Source organism: Plectropomus leopardus, chromosome 13 (genome assembly GCF_026936395.1).
Source record: "Plectropomus leopardus strain MGB_pleo_1.0 chromosome 13, ASM2693639v1, whole genome shotgun sequence".
NCBI lineage: Eukaryota > Metazoa > Chordata > Actinopteri > Perciformes > Serranidae > Plectropomus > Plectropomus leopardus.
Window position 1 is genome coordinate 15,837,800 of NC_142188.1, and position 26,493 is coordinate 15,864,292.

Sequence of the window (26,493 nt, forward strand, 5' to 3'; positions counted from 1 at the left end):
AAAAAAATAAAAGTGATAAAAGACGGATAGAAACTAGAACAATAGATTTACAGTAAAAAGCCTCTAAGTTCTACAGGCATATGTGGTTATGAGGTCTTCATAATTTCCTACAGGTGATATTTTTACCTCCCTCCGCGTCACTGATCCTATTACTGCATTTAAGAAAGCCACACTCATTTTTTTCTATTACACAACTGTACCGTTTGTGTGTGAAAAAGGCATTTGCCACTAGAGGGAGCTGTTTTTAAACTTTTCTCCATATACCATGCAGGCCTGCCTGCCACCTGCAGGTTGGCTTGGAGACTGGGACACTGGGACAGAGGTCTGAGAAAGGCCTGGCGCTGGTGTTGAAGTGCTGATTCTATTGATGTATTAACAGATTTTATTTTATTTTACTTTGGGGTCTTTTCTAATGGTGTTTATTCACCAATGCTCCAGATTTTTTTTATTGTTGCACATAAGAGGAAACATTTTTCAGATGACTTCTCAGCAGTAGTAACACAATTTGGAATCTAATTAAACATAAATTAAACTCTGTTGACTTGTTAGACCTTTTCTTATAGGAGGATTATGACACAATGGGCCCTGGGTTTGTATGCATAAAAGGGACCCTACAAGATGCTGCTGTCTCTCCAGAGTTCAAGTGCTCATATTGCACAGAGTACAGAGTGCATCCAAAGTCTTAAAAACTGAGGGGACAGAAACACACACTTCAAATGTATGATGGTAGTTTCTTTCTTGTAACATATTTAAAGTGAATGTAACAGCCATTTCCTCAGTATTATTACTGTTTATTATTGTTGTTTTGTGTAAATATTTGCTGTTGCTTTGTTTAAACTTTTGTCTGCGTCCTTTTTCTACCGTCTACCACTGAGAGGAGATGCACTGAAATTTTGTTATATATATTTATGCAATCACAACAAAGTATTTTATTATATTATATTATATTCCCCTTTTAGGACTTTTGGATCTCTGTTATTGACATTATGATGACGCCCTTCAACAAGAAATGCAAAGTTAAAAAGAGCGATTTCACGCACAGTATCTGGCTTAGTGGGCCCCTGGGCCTGATAGGCCTGTTGTTTAGGACCCCCAAGGCTTCAGTCAGTTAGCATAAGTCACAGGGATACTGCAAAGATCCATCAGTTAGGTGCAATTACTCACCTATGTCCCTGAATAAACAAAACACATCCCTCTCTCTCTCCCTCTGTCTCTCTGTACAAATGCAAACTCTCTCTCTCTCTCTCTCACACACACACACACACACACACACACACACACACACACACACACACACACACCTCAGTTCAACACTTAAACATAAACAGATATTTTTCAATCATACATGCAACAAGTAGGCCTAAGTGGCCAAATCAGGGCCTAAGATGATGTAATAAATATCATATGTGTTAGAGATGGGCCAGTCTGTTAAACTGGTTTGACTACTGAGGCATAATATTTATTAAAGTTGTGGTGAAGCTAAGCTGAGATGAGAAGTTAGAATAGGCAGAAGAACCATTTGTCTCCTCAATTGAGCCATTAATGAATATTCAAGCTGCCAGACGCTGATTGGCCTGCGTCCTCGATGACGCAGAGCCGTCCTCATTAAATATTCAATGAGTCTCTCTCTGCCCCGCTGCAATAAAGGCAGATAGCGGACCATGGGGAGCAGGGGAAAACTTTTTATACTGACATGTTAGCGCAATGACTTTTGAGTAACATCTAACTGGGACGAGGCTCCCGGCGTGAGGAGGACAGGGCCCTTTTTACGGGAAGAAAAAAGGAGCACTTGCCATCTGCCGGGGAACGAAAAGCAAGACGGCTAAAAGAGAGTTGAGACCAGTCCAAGAATCAGCGGTGGAAAATCCAGTTTAGCCATTTGAATTGAAAGATGAGCTTGTTGTCTGCCATAGACACGAGTGCCTCCGTGTACCAGCCTGCGCAACTTCTCAACTGGGTCTATCTTTCCTTACAAGACCCCCACCAGACCAGCGCTTTTGACGCATTCAGACCCGAACCAAACTCTTCCCACCCGGATCTCAGTTTCAGCAAGACTCCCGCAGCGGCGGACTTGAGCTCTTCCCTGAACTCCAACTATCTCAACAACTTCTTTCAGCTGCAGCGGAATGAGGTGAAAGATGGCATGCCGCATGTACATGAGCTATCTGTTGGATTTCAGATTGTCAGATAGTGGTTGAAAGTCAGAAATTGAGCTGGTTGGATCTGTTGAGTGTTGCACGTCTGTGCAGCAAATGTTTTAGCATGTACAGCATGGGCTATTCTGGTAGGATATACATAACCGCCATGATATTTCTAATATGGACAATAACTTTAAATAGTCGAATTAAATCCACACTTTGGAGCATCAGCCTTTTGTATATTGTTGAGAAACCCTTAAAAGCAATAGACATTTAATAGGCCAAGTACTGTTATACTTAAATCTAAGAAGTAGAAAGGCTGCTGTAAATATTATAGCAAAACTGTAAGAAAGAAATACAGTAAAACAACAACAACAAAAAAAAAAAAAATCCAACTTAAAGACATTAGTGTCCAGGCTGCCTTAAATTTTTTAAATTTTTCTAAATTTGAGAAGACAGCTTGGAATAATTGTATAATGATTCAAAACAAATAAACTTTTATGTTCAAATACACTTGAAAGGATTTTAGCAGAACTGAATTAAAATACAAATAGTTAATACATTTATTTTACTATAAATGTTCATTTGTTTTGAATAATTGCAACATTACTTAAACTTTTAAGGCAGCCAGGAAACTAACTTTTTTTTTTTTTTTAATTTAACAAATAGTGTCTTTTTGAAGGAGCTGATTGTCACACTTGGAGTATAGTGTCACATTGTTACAATAAGCTCACTTATGAGTAACTGCAGGAATATTATCTGACTCTTTGGGGGAAATCTGGGTTAGGTTATTAAAACCTAATTAAGCAACTAACAACTTACTCGACAGTTAATCACAACTAAGTTTCTCTGTATAGGCAATTTGATTCCCTCTCTCTATAATGCTATTCAATAATTAAGTATAAATAAGTGAGTTTTCATCATGGTCATGAATGATCAGACAGTTAAAAAGGCACAGATTGAAATAGATTCCCCTGCACGCCTCAGTCTGGAGAGAGCGGGCCACTGCAGCCTCCTGCTGAGGTCTGCTGTCCCTCTGACTTCTTCAAATAACCCAGGTTGTGCAAACAAAATCAGTCCTTGTTTACATATTGTCTATTTTTGTCACTCGGTGTAATTTTAGGGACAAACATGCTGATAATGTATGCATGGGGCAAAACCTGATACTGCAGAGCATGCTGTGCAAAAAGGAGCCCACCACCACACCCACATATACACACAGAAAAATAATCACACATTTGGGCAAAATGGTAGTGTAAAGACTATACTGCAAGCTTCCCAGTGGGTTGATTACACTGCAGTTGAGTGTCTTAGATCTGTTACTGTAAGACTATGTGCTGGAAACTCAAAGAAAGTAGTGGATAGATGGTGCATTTGCCATCTAGAGCCCGTGTCCATTATTATGTTGGTAACCATAGAGGCCCTTTGAAGTCATTTAACATGAAACAGTCCTCTGAAAATTGGGTGTGCACATTATACATTACATGCAATTGTGTAATGCCATTCAATCCGCATGAGTATAAAGTGTTTCAAACTGAGGGAACGCATACAGTCTGGAAACGGTTTAAGAGGTGGGGGTTTCATTTTGCAACTTACTAGAGCAGTTAAGCCAAGTAAAATAAACCGCTGCAGAGATTTGATGATGAGATGAGTAATGCATAATGTGGTTGTTTTTGCAGTGAAGGTTCACACAATTTAAAGCGAATTAGTGATTAATGAATGAATTTGTTGGAGATTGAAAACTCGGTGTGGCACAAGCCAAGTATGCTCACCACAGTCTCATCTGCTGACTGCTTAGTTTAAATGTGTCATTTTTTCCCTTGTAACCTAGTACTGTACTATGAAGAGAAATGACTTTTTAACATTTGTGATTTTTCTGGGTTAATATACATTCTTAAGTTAAGTTAAGTAATCTTTCTTTAAGTTAAAAAACCCTTTTTGAAAGAAAGAGTTCTTTAAGGATTATTGAAAGCATGGGTGTTTACCTTCAAATATTCCAAAGTTTACCTATGTTTCAAATGGTATTTATGCATCTGCAATCCCATGAATCAATTCATTTTACTTGTGTGCTGCCATAGTTGATATCTTTACCATCATTTCATGGCATAAACTAGTTAACCCATACAGACACAAAGTAAATATGTTGATTGGTGGAGTTACTGTACACCCTACCACTGAGCATCCTGGCTGTAGTAGCAGTGTTTTCACAAAATCAGTGGTTTGTAAAAGCGTGATGGTGAACAATGAGTGTTTTGGGTTGTGCTGGAACACATTAGCCTCATGAGGTCCAAGGCTGCAGAATGAAGTTCCCCTGGACCTACACTATCTTGTCAACTAAAATCATGAATAGTGGAATATGAAAAGGCTCTTGGTAAAATCTACTGGGGCGTTCTTGTTAGCACCCTTAATAAATTGGTTCAGAACCCCAAAAAATGGATTCAAAATAGCTGGTTTTCTTTAACGAGAAGTGCGAACTGCGACAACACCAGTGGGTGTGTCATATTCTACAGGCTGGAAAGGGAGGATGGAGAAGGCAACAAAGAAGAAATCAATTGAGAAACCTTAAGAAAAAAGACTGTGTAGTGGACTCATTAATAGTTGGTTAATGCTTGTTTTTTGGACAAAAATAAATATCTGTAATAACAGACCTGAACTGAATAGTTCACAGGTAATCAATGAAATCCAAGTTTTTGCTTCTAATGTTTACTAATATTGGTCATTGCGAAGCGTCCTCTGTTGATAACATATCTTTTATTACAACTAGAAAGCACAAAGGTTACAAGAATCCTGAACAGAACTGGTTTAAGAACTGGAGCTACTTTGGTGGAAAAAGGGTGTCAAAGAGTTTCTACCAGGAAACAAAAAGGTTTTCCCACAATGACAAGTCAAAAACTTTGTATGGTTCTAGTTGGCACCTTTATCTCTAAGAGTGTATCTTCTATAGCAATTTCCTTTGAAACTTATTTTACCTAATCAAATTTAAAATTTCCACCAGACGCCACAGCCCTGGCTTTAACATGTGTCTGTGTGTGTGTGTGTGTGTGTGTGTGTGTGTGTGTGTGTGTGTGTGTGTGTGATTGACCCCTGCAGTGTCACACCTCATCCCTGGATCTGGGTAAAAAGCCACAAATCTGTTTCAGTTGTTGACCTCACTTTTCAATAGTAAATGATACCAGATTAGTCCTTATTGTGTTGGCCAACACATACATACACACATCTATCACCACATGAACATAGAATCTCCCGCTCACTCACTCACTCACTCACTCACTCACTCACACACTCACTCACTCACACACTCACTCTCACAGACACTAAACAAACAAACTCTCCCCACCATTAGCAGATGTGTGTGAAATCAGTTTCCTTTGGGCTGACAGTAGAAGGTTTCAGGCCAACTGAAGAAATGTGAGAAACATAAACTTAGCAAAGTTTCCTGTTTTATATTTGTTAAAATAACTCTACAGCCTGCTCTAAGACTTAAGTTTAGCAAATGCTCAAACTTGCACATTTCCACAATGAGAGGTAATACCCAACACTGATACGCAGAGCTAAAACACATGGCAGACGGAAAACTTGAGAAGCTACAGAGCCGTAACACTTGATTTATGACGACTACATGTAATATAAATGAACATGAGTCTTAAAGCTGGAGCTGGTTAGCACGACTATCTCACAGCCCGCAGATAAAGATTTGGCTTTTAGCCCTGGCTAGGTTGCCAAGTCTAAGGTTTCTGCTCTGTGCAACATTGAAACATCAACAGTAACATCATTTCCTGCGCCCCGAAAAAGAGACATGACCGTCAGTGGAGAAAGAAGAGTTCTGTGGATTTCATCATGCCTATGAACTCTGATGTTTTTACTTGAGGGTGGTGTCTCAAATGTTTGTCATTAGTGCGGTTAAACTATTAAATGTCAAGGCAGATGACAAGCTGAACTGTTTGTTTAGCAACTTGTCCACCAGGGTTAATTACCTGCCCATCTGAACATAAAAATGTCTGTGCTACAATCAACATAATTTCACCCTGAGGTCAATTCCTGCACGGTTTCTGGATTTGAAAAGAGGAAGACACAAATGAGAAGGGAAATAAGGAACTGCAGGCAATGCTTTCCCTGTTATTAATATTCAGAGGGCATCTCCTATGAATTCACTGGGCCCTGTGGCATGCAATGCCGCGCTCTGTGGCTCCGAGCAGACTACAAACACTGACCATGGCTAGTTTACCACCAACAGTGCATGGTGACATTGCTGATGTTCCACAGGCTGGTGAGGGAACATGCCTCCCATCTTGTTTACAATGAGTCATCCTCTGCAAAGTCCTGTCTTTCTCTGTGGACATGCTCAGTACTTTTCCAGCTCATGAGCACAGCTGGGCCTCTCGCCAGATGTTCTGTATTTAATGAGAGAAATGATCTTGGAGGGATTTTTTTTCTTCTTTATTTTTTGGCGCAAGAGAAAATAGGACAAGCCCTCAAAGGAAATTAGTGATTAATCTTGGTATTTTAACACTCCAAGACTACATACTATCTTGTGTGTGGTAATGTTGTCCAACATACTGTATGTCAGCAAGCCACACTTAATGAAACTGAGAGCTGGGGATTGAAGTCAGTGTGAAAGCACCCCAGGATTGCTGTTAACTTATTTACAATATGACAGTCTGAGACAAAGAAGAATTATTTGAAGAATGGTGCCAAAATTAAACCATTTCTCATATTATTCTTATTTTCTAGGCCCTAAACAACAACGTGTATAAGAATGTGTCGCCTTATGGCTCCCTGAACAACATCGTGGATGGACTCAACTCCCTGACGGACCATTTCTCAGACCTATCCCTTTCTTCAGAGCCAAGAAAACCAAACAAAAGACCCCCACCCAACTACTTATGCCACCTGTGCTTCAACAAGGGCCATTACATCAAAGACTGCCCTCAGGTGAGACTCACATATTTCACAAATCCAGCCTTAAGATGACACTGAAATTCCAATAACTGCGTGACTTTAGACTTCTTCCGTGTCTTTTCATTTGGTTCATACAAGCCAATGATGGCACTAAAAGCTGTGCTTGCTCCAGCCAATGCCTGTCTCTCTTTCTTTCTCTCCTGCTCTCTTTCCCTCTCTCCCTCTTTGGCTCTGGTCTGACCTACTTGTTAAACAGGCTGCCCTCTGTCTTCTGTAGTCATGTGTGTGACTGTGTGTATATTTGTGCTTGTGTGCATCTTAACCGCCACCACATTTACACTCCAAGAAACTGTCCGTTATAACCATGATGAATAAACTTCTTGGGCCAGTTCAAGGGTCAAAGGTGAAACTGTGTCTTTGCATTGGATCATCAGTATGTTTGTAGGAATAAAAAAGAACATTTACAGATGCAGAAAATGCTCTTGCTGACATGTAGCTAAAAATATTATATATAATCTGCAAAATTACAGTTGCATTGCAGCTCCCCACTGATTACATCTGTTATGAAGCAGGGTTTTTTGTGTGAGGCACCATGGTAAATCCACTGTGAGGTCTAGCATGGAAGTTACAAGCACACTGATGCATGACAAATCAGCAGCTGTCAAATCTAAACTCATCTCGGGAAGCATCAGGAAAATGTTTTGAACGATCCCTGTCAATTCACTTTAAATGAAGTATGAGCGGAAATGTCTTTTTTAAGAATAAGATCCTGGTTGAGAGGCTGACTTGTTGCTACAGGTTGATGCAGGTGTGCAATCACTAAACGTCTACATGCGAATGAGTGAAAAGCTTATGTGCACAAACACTGTGAAAATGCAAAGTGATTTGATATTTTGTGGATTTTTGCAGTAGATTTTAAGGGAAGGGATGGACTATGAAATTGCTGTGGTGGATCTGTCATTGTGGTGTTATATAGTGCCTTGTAAAAGGCAAACTCCATGGCTGAGACTGCGGCCTGGAAGTGATCTGATTTCATAGGAGAGCACAATGTCACTTTCCCTTGGAATTGGGGAATTTTTAGTTGTTTTTTTCTCTGGACTCACAGTACCTGATAATATCCTTTCTCTCTCCCTCTGTCTCTTTTTTGCCTCCCCTGTTTCTTCTCTTCCTTTCCTTGGGTGAGGTGCAATAGCCGAGGCCCAGCCCTGAGTTTCTTTTTGCATGGAATGGTAATGAGGAGCAGATGTGAGATTAAAATGCTTTGACTCGCTTTATGACATATGATGACTGGTCTCGGGAGGTCTGTAAATGACCTGTGTACTGATGAAATATCTCCTGGACAGCTCCAAGCTACAACGTAAGGGAATTAGATCATCTATTGACAACTCCAAGGGGAATTTTTGGTTGAAGTATATCATACAACATGTAACTTCTCCCTACGATTTTCCTTTATGTAATGCTATAGTTGAAGTGAGCATTCTTCAGATTGAAGTGAGGCTCAACATTGGAGCAGGTGTGCATTTAGTAATACATGATTTAATGTATTTATTACCTTTTCTAAAATACCATGCACATTCACACTAAAAAGGTTAAAACTTTGCTTTATTAAACAGAATCCCCCGTTCAGTAGATGCTGTGAAATCAATCATGCTATGGATGTTAGCATTTAGGGCTGAACCTCAGAATCACACTCAGCCGTCTTCTGGTTTATATTTCAGCTGTTCGTTAAACTGCCAACAGTAACTCAAAAAGCAGCAAAGTCTCCAAACGGCCTCCGCACCTACACAGTTCAACACCATCTCAGTTATTTAGGTCTCTCCTGGGCTTCTTTTGTCCATAAATTTACCTTCCATTTGTGCTACATCACTTACACTATTGCCCAGTCACCTGTCATTACGTGCCTATTCTTACTTAACCAGCTAAGAGCCAAATAACAGATGTGACACACGTCTTGCAATTGAAACATTGTTTTTAATGGCAAAGAGTGTTCAGCTTACCTATTAGCCAAGACCTGCGTCATTTTCCAAGCAAAAGTTTCTTGTCCTACATTATCATTACTCACAATGTTCAGTTGTGTGCCTACAGAGTTTCTGGTATCTGCCTGTGCTGGAATGTATTTGAGGATGAATGTGTCCCCGCTAATAGTTTGTACTGTTCAGAGATGTTTTGCCAATGAAAACAGAAGCTCCTGCTTCACAGAGCGCTGCTAAGTATGTCATCGTGATCCAGCATAGAGAAACACATTCTGATGACATGTACAGTCTTCCTCCTCTACTTCACCTCAGCATGTTTTATTGTGTTGTTTTTTTCTGTGATTTTTATTGCCAAGTTGAGGTAAGGGTTACTTTTATAAATTAAAGCGGATTAATATGACATTTATTTACATATGCATTTATTTTAAAGAGTAATGTCAGTGATATGTATATGTTCTTTGGTTGTTTTTTTGTTGTTTTTTTTTTACAAATCAAATGAATAGAAACAGAAATAGCAGCATTCAATTAGAAATAAAAAGCACTGTCAGTGTATCCAAACCCTGATATATCAACATGTTTGACTCCAAACCATGTATGGCCCTACGCTTCAAATTATTACGCTCCATATACCAATTTACCTACATGTCAATTTTCTGCTCATTACATGCACAGTGTCTTTTCAAAATAAATGCGCGGTTAGCTTTATTTACCAAGGCTACTTGATAAATATAATATGATGGTTGGCTTAAAAGAATATTTGTACATCATGTAAGTTGAGTACATTTTGTAGGTCAACTGACAAACCTAAGTTCAAATAAATTTACACTGACTTTTGATTTTACACTTGACACAAACAACACTCTCTCTAGTAAAGTCCTGTGTTTGTTTGACTCATCAATCCACCCCAAGCTTCTACCCACATGGACTTTGTCGCTCTTCATATCTCTCTTCATGATTTCACATGCTGTTTGGGGGATTTTTATGGCCTAAGATGTCTTATTTCACAGCAACTTTTCTAAAAAAAAAAATGCAGTGCATTTTACTGTCTTTTTAGGCATTTAAATATAATGAAATTGAAATGGTAATCATTTCTTGCTGTCTATGATGCAGTGCTGAAGCAGCGTCTCATTAAGCTGCTCTTTTCCTGCTCTCTCTGCCAGGTTAACCCAAGCAACACAACAGCAAGTTTAAATCCAACACTCAGCTTTTAAACAGTCCCAACAAAGTCACGCTGACAGTGAAATGGCTCGACCATATAATTATGCGCCATAATAGCCATAACTGTTGAGTAACATTAGCCATTTGGTGCTAACAGTCAGCCCTGTCTGTGTGTCTATAACTCTGAGCAAATCAGTACACTTTGCACATCTGTACAATGAAATGAGGTTTTACCCTCTATAATGGTAAAATTTGCAGAATTCATGGGGATTGACTAAATTTGCATTGTGTTGTGATTGCTACATTGCTAAGTCCTGGAGGTGCTGCTTTATACAGCATCACCTGACTTCATGCATTGCTCTCGTCATAATTTTTAGGGCCACTGTCTTAGTTAAAGGCATAGTTCCACTGACTAAGCTGCTTTATTTGATGAGTTGGGAGTGGGAATGTCATTAATGTAAACCTCCATTATTGTCCAGAAACCTTATAAGAACACATTAATGAGCCACACTGTTGCTCTGGATGTTCTGGATGTGCATGTTCACACACATGCTTTGCTTTTTTGTCCTGCTCTTGTTCAGTCTCCATCCATCATGTGAAAGTAGTTTACACTATAGCTGTTGTCATTTGAGGCTTAAGATTTAGCTTGCAACAAAAAAAAACAAAAAATAAAACAAACAAAAAAAAAAAACCCAAACAAATATCACTCTTAGAGTATTTGATACGATTCAAATGTGTTAACTGTATAATTACTGTTGGTTGAATCAGGTTATTTTTTACAATAGACATTTAAATTAAGATTTTATTATCAAAAGATTGTATCACGTGCATCAAAACCACCTTACCTCTGCCAAAGTTGACTTTTTTTGCGGCTGAAGGGGAGTCAAGGATTCAGACGGTGGTGGATCCTTGCACTGTGGCTGATGGTTTCCTCATTCCTTCTGTTGCTCTGTTCTGAAAGAATAAGAGTCTTGCAATTAAATAGTTGCGGTTACCAAAGTGTTTATGCATTACTTGCAATTTAAGACCTTTTTTAGTTATAACATGTTAATATTGGAAATGTGCAGAGAAGGCTTGCGGCTGTGCTGAGAGAATAATTTCTCAGGGAACTCTTGGTAGTCGAGTGAAAGCCACAGGCCTGGCAGCAGCTGCCCAGTGCTCCCTGTTATGGGGAGAGAGGTGTTATGTAAACTGGCTTTTATTCGGAAAATGAGGTCGCTCCCCCAGTTATGAGCAGAATGCCCCTTGCTGCCACGCTTTGGCCCGCTTCCAAGATGTCTTCCACTTGCACTCATGATTTGGTTCTGTTCAGTGGACTAATCCTCTCAACAGTTGGCCCCACCTCTGATTTGAGTGATCACAATGATGCCTTGAATGACATCTTCTTGCTATGACTCTCTGTAGGAAGATTAACTCATGGAAAATGTCTTTGCTGGAATGCAGGTTTGTGGGTATGTGGGGGTGGCTGCTGCTGCCACTGCTGTGTGTGCTGGTGTGTGTGTTATGTGTGTGTTACTATGCCCCATTCCTGGTCGCAATGCATTCTCCCGGTTCAGAATTATAGTTTCCTGGATTTGTTTTTTTTGACTCTTCTGGGAAATTTCACTATTTTGAAACCGGTAGAATACTTATAAGCTTAAAAGTCCAAAGTATCAGAAATAACATCCATCACTACTTCTGCTTTCACCCTTTTGCCTATTTCTGGTTTGACTATTTCTATATAATATGAAAATTTAATCTCTCAATGTGCAACAACCAAAGTTTATATTAAACAATCTTAACCCTTTGACACCTGCATAAATTGGCTTGATTTATTTCAAATTCAAGGGAAGGAGGCAATGAGCAACAAAAGCAGAAATGACAGAAATTAGTAAAAAGTACAACAAATTACCTGAAAATTAAAAAAAAGTAACTGGAAAAGAGGCTTAAAAATGACAATAATTTTGCAATTATTTTTACTTTTGCAAAGTCCAAATCTCTGATATTTTAGCCTCACTTATGCATAGTGGGGGTAAGTGGGGGCGTGTTGTCCATCCTTATATATAGTGTATGAGTGCGACAAACTCACAGCCCATATTTGTTTTTGTTTTAGCTGCCTAAACACAGGAGGTTGAGCCAGAAAGCACTTTTTGTGAGCCTTTGAAACAACAGCTATTTGCTGACTTGTTTGAGTTCGAACGAAAGATTTATTCATGATTTGATTTTATTCTATGGATTAAACAAACTGTATTATGTGTTATTTAATGAGACTGAGAGGACAAAGCCATGCTAGCTGCTTTCCAGTCTTTGTGCTAAGATAAACTAATCAGCTGCTGCCTAAAGACTCATATTTAATTGACAGACATGTCAGTGCTATCAGTCTTGTTAAACTCAAAAGTTACAAATATTTCCCAAATTGTTGAACTTCTGCTTTGAGGGCCACTGTAGCAATGAACTTATATAAGGCTGCTGTTTCTGCATATTTTTCATCATTTCGATTGCGTAGATATGGAGAAAAAGCTGGTGAGGAAGTACAGATTTGTCTTTTTTGGCCAGCTGTGAGACAAATTTAATATATAATACATTAAACCATGACCACACTTAAACACAGAGCGTTCTGTATGCATTTGTAAAGAGGAGCGGAGCCAAGAGCATCACATTTACTGTGTTGATCAGAAACACGTGGAGCTCATTGATCCACATACAGAGCCTTCTTTATGGCACCAGGATAATGTGCCTTTTGTTCATGATGTTTGTTCAGTGTGTGTTATACATGTAGCATCAATTTCATACTTTGGTTTTTCTTTCCTTTGACCTCTCCTCTACTTATCTCTGTAATGATATCTGACATAGCACAATGTTTACAGTGAGCCGACATGGAGCAAAATGTGTCCCATGTGAGACATATGCGGCTGATAATTTAATCATTCATGTCACCGTCCTGATTGCATAAAGATGAACTTCAAAAGTTACATTGATAAGTAGAAGTGCTGCCATTTCCTCTTCTCCTGGTTCCTATCAATCATTCATGTCTCTTTTTGTGCAGTGGTGGAAGAGGTATTCAGATCAAAAAAATTACAAAATAAATAAATGAAAAACATCCCCCAAAATTCTGAATTATTTTAAAAAGACATCCTAAAACTCAAAATTAGATTTAAAAAAAAAAAAAACACCCAAAAAACTCAAATTTTAAAAAAGATATGAAAAAACACCCCCAAAATATATATATATATTTTTTTTAAAAAACAACTTAAAATTATTTTTTAAAAAAGTAAATATAAAACTCCCACAAAATTCAAAATTATTAGTAAAATGTAAGACTTAAATGTTAATCAAAATAGTTGGCAATACATTTTCTGTCAGTCGTCTGATTGATCAATCAGCTAATCATTGGCTGTACTTGTAGAAACTGTTGACTAACTAAATGTATACCAGAACTTCATATTATAAATGTAATAAAGTAAAAAGCACATACTTCCCTTTTGAAATGTAGTGGAGTAAAATTATAAGCGGCAATACTCAAGTCAAATAAAATTGCCTCAGACTTGTTTTTAAGTACAGTAATTGAGTAAATGTACTTAGTTACATCCTGCCACTGCTTTTGCCTGCATCTGATCTGCATCTGTGACCATATGCCAAAAACCGTGATGGACCTCACACCTTACGTGGTGGTAATTTCAGCAACAGTATGTCCTTTGTGACAAATGGTCACTATAATCTCCCATAACAGTGTCAACACTGGGACCTGAGGCGAGCTCTGAAGCGAGGGCCCAGTCTTCACACCAGAGGCAAATCACACTTTGAGTAATGTGTGACTTGACAATGTGTGTGCTTTTCCTTTTGTTGGGGTGATAAACGTAATGACTCGTCATTACTGCAGCCCACTTTGTCCACCATAACAAACACCAGTGGTTGTTGTTTTCACAAAACCTATTTGGTTTTAAATCTTCCAGTGTTTGCTTTTGACAGAGCACTGATCCTTCTCCGAATTGGTTGGCAGTCGTGCTGGGATAATTGTGCAACCACTTTGTTTTAATGTTTCAGTTTGTTATTGTACTCGGGGATGGGGCTGGAGCAGGGGGGATAATGTATCACATACACATTGCAAGTTTAGAATTTGCCGGTTTTACATCTCTGCGCTTTGCTGTTTGTGTGCTTCAGTCATGGAAAAGCAGTATTTGGCCTTGCATGGGCACACCCAATTTCCTGCTGTTTGTAACTTCAATATTAAAGTTTTAATTGAAACAAGTTGAGGTTTGCAAATGAGTTTCCCCCTTTCCAGCACGCTCTACCTTTTCACAACAAAATGTATTCTAAGCCAGACTTAAGGGGTGGTAGAACAGAATTAACAACTACTTTTTTGAGTCTTTAGGGCACAAATCAGCCTGGATCTTATTTTCCATATTTCTTGTTTAAGTGATTAATGGGAACAGCAGTTTTTGAAATTGGTCCAGTATTGAGCACGCCTGCTGCAGCTGGCAGCAGCAAAACAGGCTGTAAAGTAACCACTTGGGGCAACTGGCAACTGACTGGCTCAGATTGTTATCGTAAGTGTCTGACAATGTCATGGAAAGGATCCCTACAGAGATACACCTTTTTGTTAAAGATGAGATCCTTTTTGTTTAACCAGAAACAGCCCTGAAAAGTCTATCACCAAAGCCACCAGACTCCATTTTAATAAACAGTAACTTTATCATGGTAAAACGCTTAATTTAAAGTTTACACAAACAAAAAATAAAACTCACAAATGTCTTGGTTCATGTCTCTACTGATCCAACAATCACCAATATTGGTTTGGTTGAAATAAACTCTGTCAGACATGGTTAGATGGGAAAATATGCTGGCTTTAAACATGCTTGAATTACTGTTTATTTAAATGGAGTTCGAAAGATTTGACCATAGTGATTTCAGGGCTGTTTCTGGTTAAACAAGAAGGATCTCACTCTTTAATAAAAAGGTCTATCTCTGTATGGTCTTTTCCATCATGTTGTCAGACACTTAATAATAATCTGAACCTGTCAGTTGCGGCGGGGGAATGTAACTAAGTATATTTACTCAAGTACTGTACCTAAGTATCAATCTGAGGTACTTGTACTTAACTTGAGTATTTTAATTACATGCAACTTTATACTTATATATATATATATATAATTAGAATTGACAACTATTTTGAAAAACATTCAAATCTTTTTATATTTTTTAAATGATTTAAAAAAAATTGGGTCAGGGTTTTTTTAAATTTTTTTGTGGGGGTTTTTCTTCTTTTTGTAAGTAATTTTTGGGTTTTTTAGGGTGTTTTTTCTACATCTTATCATTTTGAGTTTTGGGGTGTTTTTGTTTCCTTTTTTTCATATTTGGACTTTATTTATATTTCTTCTTTTTTAAACAATTTTGAATTTTTGTGGTGTTTTGTTCTCTAATTTGAGATTGTTTTTTTTAGATGTGTTTTTTAAAGATTTGTCTGCATTCATACTTTTACTTTTAATACATTGAGTACATTTTCCTTATTATACTTACCAAGTTTTAATTAAGTACCATCTTCAATGCAAGACTTTTATGTGTGACAGAGTATTTTCATAGTGTGGTATTAGTACATTTACTTAAGCTGAGGATCTAAATACTTCTTCCACAGCTGGACAGCTGCAAAAAAGGGACTTTTAGTGGATGTACATGGACATTTACAAAAGCCCTGAGTGATTACATTGCTGCTGTCATCTGCAGCTCAATACTGGACCAATGTCAACAACTGTTGTTCCCATTAGTCACCTAGACACAAAAACATGGGAAGATAGAGTCCAGGTTGAAAAATACTGAAAGTCCCCTTTAACTGAAACTACAAACTCTGGAGCAAAGGCTCTGCTTACAATTGAAAATAAACAAATTCAGTGAAAAGCAAAAGTCTTAAAAGATACCAGCACTAGCTTAATCTATTTTCCTTAAATCTGAATGATTTGGGGATATTTTCTATTCTTATAAAAGCCCAAGTGAATATTTGCAAAAGGAAGGCTACCACATTCACATCTGGAAGGAAGAGTGTTCCCATGGTGTTATACTGTCGGCTTTCCAGCTGTAACAGTTAATCAGAAACAGTTTAAGTGCCTTGCTTGTGGGTAACTTTGTAGTCCTTTTCACTTCACCCACGTTCAGTTTTCCCCAGCTGGCCCTGGTATTTAGGCCAAAATGTCTTTCTCTCCCTTTGCTCAGAATGTGGTTCATAACCTGTAGCTTCCTGTAAAATTCATATTTTCCAGTCCAAAAAAAAAAAAATAAAAAATTATCCACCATAATCTAAAATCCAGTTTAATATTCTTGTGTGCAGCCTCTATCTCGTATTCTAAACAGCTCCACCTCTAGCCTCTGGCAAAACATTTGTCAACGCTTGTTTTGGAAACATGCTGTTAAATTGTCTAAAATAGCTTGCTAGCGCTCTTTGATAGTTAGTACAGTGCTGATTATTCAATAGTTCAACAGATTATGCGGGTTTAACGTAGCTGGAGACGTTTGCTGTCCCCCGGAGGCTAATGTTCCTGGGAGGAGAAAAAACATAGATCCTACATCTGTCCTTTAGCTTCTTTTTATTATCTGTTATTTAACCAACCTCCTGCCTTCGCTGAAAGAAATCTTTAGGGGGATCATGTATTTACATTTTCCTCCGCCTCCAGCTGTTTTCTATCTTCTCGTCTTTATGCATCCTGCAGATTGTTAACCCTGTCGATAAACAATCTTTCAACACCGCAGTCGCGCTTCAACATTTGTCATGAGAGAATGTTTCACATTTTACCCCCATGATCTCTGTGCCCCGGGGCCAATTCTGACATGGCTGCAGCTATTTGCTGTGGCAGGCTTGATGTGTCACTGTCGTGGCATGAAGCACTGACACAGAGACGGTATAGTTTGAAATCCTGAGAGGGGCACAAGAGCAGAGAGCCAGCGAGCGAAAGGGGAGTGAGGGCACTTCCCCTGAAAGGAAATCAAAGTTAAAAGAATGATAAAAGTGCGGTTTCCTGCCAGATGGTTTGTGTTCTGTGCAGAAATCCCATTCTTCCTCTCGGTTTTTGCTGAGACAACAATCGCACCACTTCCTGTTTTGGTAACCATGACACCTATAACCCCATCTCTGGGAGGCGGTGTGATGTTACATTAGTCAGGTGAACTTGCTGTTGTTAAGGTGAAACGACAATGGAAGAGATCAGGAGAGAGCTGTTTGAAGATAATATCTTAGTGTCAGCTTGCAAGTCAAAAGAAATTTAACGTAAAGCTAAGCTGACACTAATTCCATCAGTTGTCTCATCAAAAATTGATTTTGCACCTCCTTACTTTCACGGTCAGACTATGGGTGTATTGCCTAAATCAGTGGTTTCCCACTGGTGGGTCACGGGTCCATTCTGTATGGGTTGCAAGTGACTTGCGTCCATGTTAGGTTTGTGAAAACACACTTTATTTTGAAGCTCAGCAAATTTACAGCACAGAGCTTTCATTTTTAAGTGTGGTTTTCTGCTGTAGAGTGAGAGAGTTTTTTTTCGTTAATAGTACCTATTTCATTACCCTGGTCTTGGTATTATGTGGCCTGTTCTTTTATTTTTTATTTATTTTTCAAAAATAAGAATAGGCCTAAGGGACTGTTCTTTATTTACCAGAGGAAGGGGGTGGCTGGGATTTTTTTAGCCCTCCCTAAAGATATAAATATTTTTCCTCAAGCCTCTTCAAGTGACTCAAGGGAAAAGACATGTAGCGTTCACCCCACATGATGTGATTAAATTTGAAAATCCAATCATCATTTCTATTTTTACCATTTCTGACTGTGATAAATGTTGTCATTTTTGGTGATTTTTATTGTGGCAGGCCAGCAGGTTTGGAAGTCTTGTTTTCTTTAAAAAAAAAATTGCCAATTCTTTTTGTGAGAAAAATAAAAACATTTTTTTTTACAAATTACCCAAAATATTTTAGAGGAAAAAAATCATTACCAAAAAGTTATAAAGAAAAAAATTGACAAAAACAATTTAAGGAAAAAAAGAAAACCACTACATTTTTTCAAAGAAAACATGCATTCCAAACTCATGCTCCTAAAGGTTTAGAAGTTTAGATGGTTGAACTAATGACTAAGAAGAAATCTGGACCAAGTGGCTGGACCAGTTGGAACCAAAAACAAATATTATGCTATTGTACTATCTTAACATCTTATGTAATACTTCATCACATGAATCTTTTTCCTATCACGCTGCTGAGCCAGCACTGTCAGGCAGGCTGGAGTTAATAAAAAAAATAAACAATAATGTGTTTTGTTGCCCTTCACACTGCTTTATGTAAGCTTGTCTCTGCAGCATGGGAGAAACCAGGTCACCACTCATTTAATAATACAGTCTCCTGATGTGATACCTCTTATTTTGTTTGTAGTACCTTTGCACATACCCCTTTAAAGCTGTAACATTGCGTCTCTTTACTGGATACCATTCCACTTCTTTAGCATAACGTCAGGATATTAGAAAACTGATCACAATAAAGAATGATGGCAACAACAGCAGCAGTTACTTGTACAGTAAAAACACTTTGGCTTGTGTCGTTAACACAACTTAAAGTGTAATGGAGGTCAGCAGCAGCACTGAGGCCTCAGGAACTAGAACAGGATGGTTCAGTTTTCACTGAGGGAGAGTTGAGAGGGTCAGAGGTCAGATTTTCACTACTGCATGATGTCCTGTTAGCACACCAGGCCCAGAGAGCTTTGCTAACTCAAACTAAATGCCTCTGTTTTCTCATGTAGCCTTTTTTGGTACAAGCTGCATATTTCAATCACATATCACATCAATATTGTCAGCCCCTTATATGTATATTTTTTTACTGCAACATCATTTTAAATATATAATTATAGATAATTTCCCAATTTTTTTTTACCCCCAGTTACAAAAGAAGTGATTTTCACGTCTTTTTTCTTGGCATCTTTTACTAATTTCTTGCATCAACTGGATGATCAACAGAAAATTCATTTCCAACTATTCTGATAATCAATTAACAGTTTCAGTCATTTCTCAACCAAAAAAGGTCATTTTTTTTATTATTGGAGCCTCTCCAATGTGAGAATTTCCAGCATTTACTGCTCATTGGGTATATCATTAGTTGAACTGTTGGTTAGTCAAAAAAAGACATTTAAGATATCATCTTAGGCTTTTGAAAATTGTTATAGACACTTTTAGCTGTTTTTTTATGTTCTATAGACCAAACAATTATTCTATAAATCAAGAAACTAATCAGCAGATTAATCTGTGATGATAATATTGGTAATTTTTAGCCTGTAGATGCAGCAGTTTGAGTTCATGTTGGATTTTTTCTTCTCATGGCTTTGTGTGAAATTGATATGCTTGATAGCCAAACCTCTTGTACAGCCAACAAATTCAGCTAATTGGAATTTAAACAACCCGATTACGCTCCTTACAAACTAGCAGACACTTTACATGGAGTGGTTACATCACGTGTTTACATTAACCTTGACTCTCGACTTAAACTCATTAGTGAGCAGAGAAATGTAGAGTGCGAACAGGACTTAAGAACAGACTTGGTTCCACACACCAAACCACCAGACTCATACTTCCACATCAGACCGCCAACTAAACATCGTGCTTATCTCCAATGTTCGATCAGTATGTGGTTGAACTAATTGCTCCCTGTAGCAGCACCGATTCTTGTCACATGTGAACAACAAAGATTCTTCCGTGATATGACAGACTGACAGAGAGAAGGGGACAACCGGACGGACAGACAGAGACACTGTGAAGCTGCGAGTGCTGGCACACAGGACTAGATTTTGGTGTCAAGAGATCAGGGACTGACACTGCTGGCTTTGTGTTGCGCTTGAATGGGCACCTTAGGGAGAGACTGTGGTTCTGAATGGGCACCATTGGGGAAAGCCCAAGTGGTGGGAATGGAGGCTGGTAATTAAGGCAGTCATTGTGTGTCTGTAGGATCTGCTAGACGGAGAGGTCAGGAAGGCAGGCCCGTATTGTTCCCCCAGCAGGGCCCTCGCTGCATTACAGTGGAGCGTCACACTGAAGTATGTTTGGATAGAGCCTCGAATCTTACAGAGAAAAAAAAATGGAATTACTACAACAAACCACACAGATGGCCCTATATAATCTGCTTGTCTATATGTCAACATATAGGGGCCTCTTCTGTGGTTTTGATTTTGTAACTTTTTTTCTCTCTCTTTGTGCTTAAGTATCTTGAAGTCCTTCTCTGGCAGGCTCACTGCAGCCCTCTCAGTGATAACCATAGATTAACCCTTTGAAACCTGGATGGACATGATTTTTTCTTGTGCTGCATTCAGGCACCTTTCCCAAGTATTTAATCCTTTAAAACCTGAACAAATATGTTTAATTCTCTTCAAAAACATGGTAAATGGCAATGAGCAACTTGCAAGAAGTTAGTAAAAGGTGACAAGAAAATCATCCGAAAAGTGATGTTAAAAATGGAGAGAGAGCGAGAGAAAAATATTAGAAAATAATTTAGATTATATCCCTAAACTATATTTATGATTACTAGAATTATATATTCAAAATATGTTCTAAAATATGTATTTTAAAAAAAATTTTTTAGCACTTCTTCAGGTCAGTTTCGTGTTTGTTTTTGTTTTTTAGTTTGTTTTTGTTTGTAATTTTCAGGAAATTTTCTTTAAACTTTTTACTCATTTATTGCTAATTTTTGGATCATTTCTTGTTAAGTTCCTCATTGCCTTCCTCCCATGTCTTTGAAAGAAATCAAGCTGATTTGCTCCGGTTTGCTCTGGTGAACACAGTTTTGGTCAATATGTGGAGTCACATATGTGTGTGTGTGTACTTACTGGAAGCAGTGGCAATGTCACAAAGTACTTAATTACTGTACTTAAGTATTATTTGGGAGTATCTGTACTTTACTTGAGTTTTTATATTTCTGTCCAAAAAACAGGGAAGCAAGGGAGGGAGTGAGGAAAGGACAGACAGTCGAATGAAAGTTCTCTAAATACTTTAAGTTGTGAAAAAAAAACAAAAAAAAAAAACCCAAAACTTTTCCTTCAAGTGTATTATGGCCTCCATTTTTAGGTTAGCGTATGTTACGGAGAAACAAACTTTATGATTATCAAAATCCTGACCATTTGCTTTTTTATTAAAAGCATTTACTTGTACTTTTACTTTTAATGCTAAAGTACATTTAATTTTATAAATTACTTTTGATACTTTGGACAGTAAATATTAGATACTGTAAGACTTGTACTTAAGTAATATTCTAATATGTAACTCTAATAGGTGAGCAATAAAAGAATAAATGTCCCAAATATGAGCAAAATTATTAAAGAGCGTAAGAAAATTACCTAAACATTAGTAATAAAAAACAAACCAAAACAAACAAACAAAGCTAAGTAAGTAAGCTAAGTCATCCTAAATGTATATTGTAGCAGTGTTGAGGCCTTTTTCTGCTGTTGGAGTGCCTGTTTAAATGGCATAAAGATGTCTGTCAAGAAAATAACATACTTTTCTATGTATGTTATTATGTTATATATGTTATTAAATCGACCTACTTTTTTTTTTACTTTATCATAATGTGTTCTCTCTAACTCAAGTTTAATTGTAGCTCTTCCGCAGTGTCTCTGTAACTTGCATGTGAAAATAGATTTTGCTGACTGCCCCTTTACTTACTGTAAAAAAATAACATTTCATTTAAAAACCTTTTTCTGTCCCTCCTCTCTGTGTGTAACTGCCCTGCAGTGTGTCGGGAAGTTTCTGGCAGAGGATGAGGGCTGGGGGGAGGTGCACCATGGGAATGTTTTTACAGGGTGACCCCTGATCTTCCTTCCAGTCGTTGCAAAGGCTCTGAAGGCCCTGCGCCTGACTCTGCTCTAACACTCACTCAGTCAGGTTACCAAAGAGAGACCAAGGGACGGCCCTGTAAACAGATAAGGCTTATCAGGGATGCTGGAGACAACTTTTCTCTCTCATAGTGTCACAGCAGACAGACTGCCGTCCTCGCAGTTAAAAAACAGATGTGGCTGCTACCTGTCAGCGCATTTTATTTTTGAGGAGTTATACAAAGAAAGAGCCTTTATAGCGAGAGCAATGAGAAACCATATAGGGCCACAGGTCTAATATAGCATTGACACCAAGTGACACTGAGATTAGCAGCACACGTGTGCGGTATATCCGTCAGAGTAACAGAAATACACACACAAACACAACTATAGGCATGACATGCAAACATAGACAGCAGCAGTATGAACTTCCTGTGACAGACGGCAAGATGTTTTGTGCACCTCTGTATGCCCCAGTCCGCCACCCAACCTGCTCTTGTCATTCACTGGCCTGGTAACCCAACGCTGCTGTGCAGCTGCACAGCTTGTCGAGCTTAGTGGGACCGTGGCTAAGTCCAAGGCTAGGAGAAGGCAGGGGGGAAATTCACACCCACGGCCCCACTTAGCATTAGCCCTTAGCGCCCTGTAAATATGGTAAGTGTAGGAGTATGGTAAACTTACCCTAAGTCTTTAAAAAGAGGCAGCTTCCATGTCGAGCTGGTGTGTTGATGGAGCTGAGCTTCTGGGTTCAACCAGGGCAGATTCCAAGACCCAGTTGGCCCGTACGTGTGTTTTCTATGAATGAAGCATGAGGAGAGAGAGGACGGATTCTGTCAAAAACATCAGCTTTAAAACAAGATATTGTTATTGGTATAAAACAAAACGCCCACATGCTCGACTCTCGGGGGTATCAATCAGTCATCCAAGAACATGACACCGAGATCCGTGAACGATTAGGGAAGCTGGGCTGTGGAAATCTAGGAATCTGGGAATAGGGTTTTGGCAAAGAGCGCGCTGGCATGGTGATATGTCTCTGCAGCTGTCTTGGACACAGATGACGTGGGACTGTTACCGAGGAGAAGATCTTTGACGTACACACACAAGCACACACGGTTTATCTATAGTGCCTGCATGCATTGTATAGAAAGCCTGTTTAAAAGATTAATACTGGTCTGTTGGGGCACCACTGAAATTTCATAGTATATTTTCAGGGGGAAATTCCTTGAAAATAAATATCCTCTCTTTATTTGGTTGGGCAAAACCAAACACAACCGCATTCATTGTCAGAACATTGACATCAGCTGATTACAAAAACACATAATCCAAGACCTCCACCTCAAGTTTATCAAAACAACCAGAAATTGCAGGTCACCAAATTTCATTTGTAAGCAATAACATCATTAAAGATGACTTACCCGAGATTTATTTTAATCTAAATCAACAGGTCAGTATATTGTGTCAACTTTGCTTTTTTTTTCAAAATACAATAATGGAAAGCTCTATTGTCTCACGCACCTAGAAAATTGTTTTTTGACCCTTCTGCTAAGCTTAGCTACTGATTGGAAATCTAATGGTCAAAAGTCAAAAATGCAATGAGGTTAGTGGGCAGTTTAAAGATAAAAAAAAAGATATTTTTATCCAAATGATAAATATTGCTCTTCTGTGTTATTTCTATGGTTTTAGGCAGTGGTGATCCCAATGAGGGCTCAGAGGGGGCCACTGCTCTGCGACCTCATTCAGTACGTTTACGTTTACAACGATGTTAGAAAAAGTCAAATTTTTGTGTTAGTCCTAGTAAAACTAGACTTTTAAAATACATGTAAACATGTTAGTCTGACTGAAATTGAATTTCTCTAAGTCATGTATACGACGCAACTGGACCTGAACTGGTCTACGTGTTCTGCACACGCTCCATAGTCCCCACGCTGAGCTTTGACACGGAAGTCAAATATCATAAATTCGTAAAAGAAAGCCAGGAAAAACAAAAGAAGAAGAAAGGAAGAAAACAAAACAAGACATGTTGTCACTGTTTGACATGCAACCGCTCGTTTACTTGTTAGGTATGTGACGTAAACATACTTCCATCAATGAATCGATTCTCCCTCAGGGCTTGTACACTGAGACGAGGACAGTAGTACAATTAAATAGCCTAATCGAGCTATAACCGCAGTTGACTGAACTGTAAACATACTGATTGTTTTCTCAATTTGCAGATATTTACAGCCACTGTTCTTCTTTGAGTTAGCCGCTAACTGCTATTAGTTGCTTTTTAAATATCCTGCCAGTCAGTCACACGCATAACATGTCGTCAAAATGTCACATCCCTCCCGCCCATAATCCTGTCCTGCTGCCTGTCCCTTTTTACAAAGATGCCCTTTTGACACTGTTACTACCTCCCCTTCTGGACAGACAACTCCTTCCCCCACTCTGTAATCGCACTTATTATATAGCATGCCAAGGTGTGATATTCCCGCCTTGAACAGGGGGTTGTGACTCCCTATTTTTTTTAAGATAGCACAAAGGGAGTGGTGTTTTGTAAAACTAGACAACTAAGGCATCCATTGGCACCAGCCAAGTTAGCTTGTTGGAAACGGGGCTAAATAACGCTCCAAAGTTAGGCTAAATTTTGGCAAGGGAGTCATGAGTCTCCCCTTAACCTGACAAGGCCTGTTCCCAGTGAATGTTTTGTTCCTTGCAATCAATGCACTCCTTCAAATTAAAGCTGCAATTTTGTCTTTTTAAAGAAAAGTACAACCAGCCAAATTGAGGAACAATAAATTAATAAACACATGGAAATACAGACACAAACATTTTTATGTGTTTTCAACTCGTTTTCAGCTTGGTTAGTTTTAAATCAGTGTATATAGAACAGAATAATAGAATTCCTGAAATTCAGTTCTGATTTCTTTTTGTTTTTTTGATGTGGCACCCCATCTGGCCACCCCTATGAAAACTTTTAGGGGGCACCACTGGCTTTAAAGTGCAGCAATCCTGCATGCATTTGTTTGCTCTTTCTTTTATTTGAAAGTGACACATAAATTGAAACCATGACCGTTTTATTATCCAGCATGCTGTTCTTGTAAATATGCTTCAGCAATTTATCGGTGGGTAATTGATGACATTTTAAAGCACAGAATACCTTTTTTGATACTTTCTGGCACGGCCTCTCCACATATCTCAATGACTGGCAGCTGTGGGATGTTTTATCTCTGGTACAGCTGTCTTGATTTACCTTTTCCCTGTGTGATAGCTCAGCATGTCAAAGAACAGACTAAACAGAAGAGATATGCCCAGTACTGTTACGGGACTTCACTGGATTTGAGAGAATGTTCAACCTGGACATTCGCTCTGTTTTGAGATCTTTACAGAAAGCTTTCTGTGTGTGTGCTGTATCAGGGCCTCGTCCAGCTGAAAAACACACATGTACAGTTCATAGATTCTCTCTCTCTCTCTCTCTCACACACACACACACACACACACACACACACACACACACACACACACACACACACACACACACACACACACACACACACTGAGTACTAACTGCCAAGCAGAGGCCATTTCTTAGAATGAATTATTTTGGCGTCTCCACGGAGCTCGAAATGGACTTGTGGTTATTCTTTCAAACAGTTGGAGTGGTTGTCCTCTTGACATCCTCCCCTCTGTATCACGGTGAGATAACAAACCCATTTACAAAGACTTGTGATGTCAGTGGTCAAACCCAAAAACCCATGAGGGAAAAACATGTAACCTCAAACATGCTTGCTTAAAGATATTTTGCTTCAAGTCATTTAAATGCATTGCTGTCCATCTGAAATAGACTGCACTGGTGATATTTGTTGCACTGTTTCAGATCCATTTTGGTTTGGGATCCTTTTAGGAAATGTTGCCTGTCAAAGCAACAGTTCACCCCAAAAACAAAAATACACATCTCTCCTTTATCTCTAGTGCTATACATTACTCTCGATTATTTTGATGTGAGTTGCAGAGTGTTGGAGATATTGACCAGAGATATCTGCCTACTCTCCATTATAATGGGACTAAATGGCACTCAACTTGTGGTGCTCAAAGTGCCAAAACTATACATATTAAAAACTCAACAGCAATGTCTGACCTTGTGGTGAGCTGTTTCAGGTAGGAACTATTTCCTTTTTACCAAACTACACTTGCCAACTGTATGTATCACTGCACAGAAAGTTTTATGCATTCACTCATGGACGAGATGCTTTTAACAGTGCAAGATATAAACATTAATGGCTGTGCTAGCTAGCTCATTGGTGCTAGGTGAGCTAGCGGTAGATGCATGCTTCCTTCTACGCAGTGATTCGGCTTGTGGGTGTAGTTTGGTAGAAAGAAATAGTTCCTACATGAAACTGCTCACAACAAGCTCTGCGGCTTATCTTGAGCAGAAGGGTCATGATTTCTGGAAAGAGACATTGCTGTTGAGTTTTTTAAATACATATTTTTGGTGTTAAGCCGAGTGCTACGTAGTTCCAGTATATTTAAGAGAAGGCAGACAACTTTATAGCCAATG

The 26,493-nt window shown here is 38.6% G+C and overlaps 1 protein-coding gene across 1 annotated transcript in view; it reads left to right on the top strand.

The window, feature by feature from the left end:
* The first annotated feature begins 1,630 nt into the window (after positions 1-1,630).
* Positions 1,631-26,493, top strand: part of zcchc24 (zinc finger, CCHC domain containing 24) — a 45,763-nt gene continuing 20,900 nt past the window's right edge. Inside the window, exons 1-2 of the mRNA XM_042501723.2 lie at positions 1,631-2,131; positions 6,870-7,070. Of these exons, the coding sequence (XP_042357657.1) occupies positions 1,892-2,131; positions 6,870-7,070 (441 nt within the window). The 5' untranslated portion in view covers positions 1,631-1,891. The remainder of the gene's footprint in view (positions 2,132-6,869; positions 7,071-26,493) is intronic.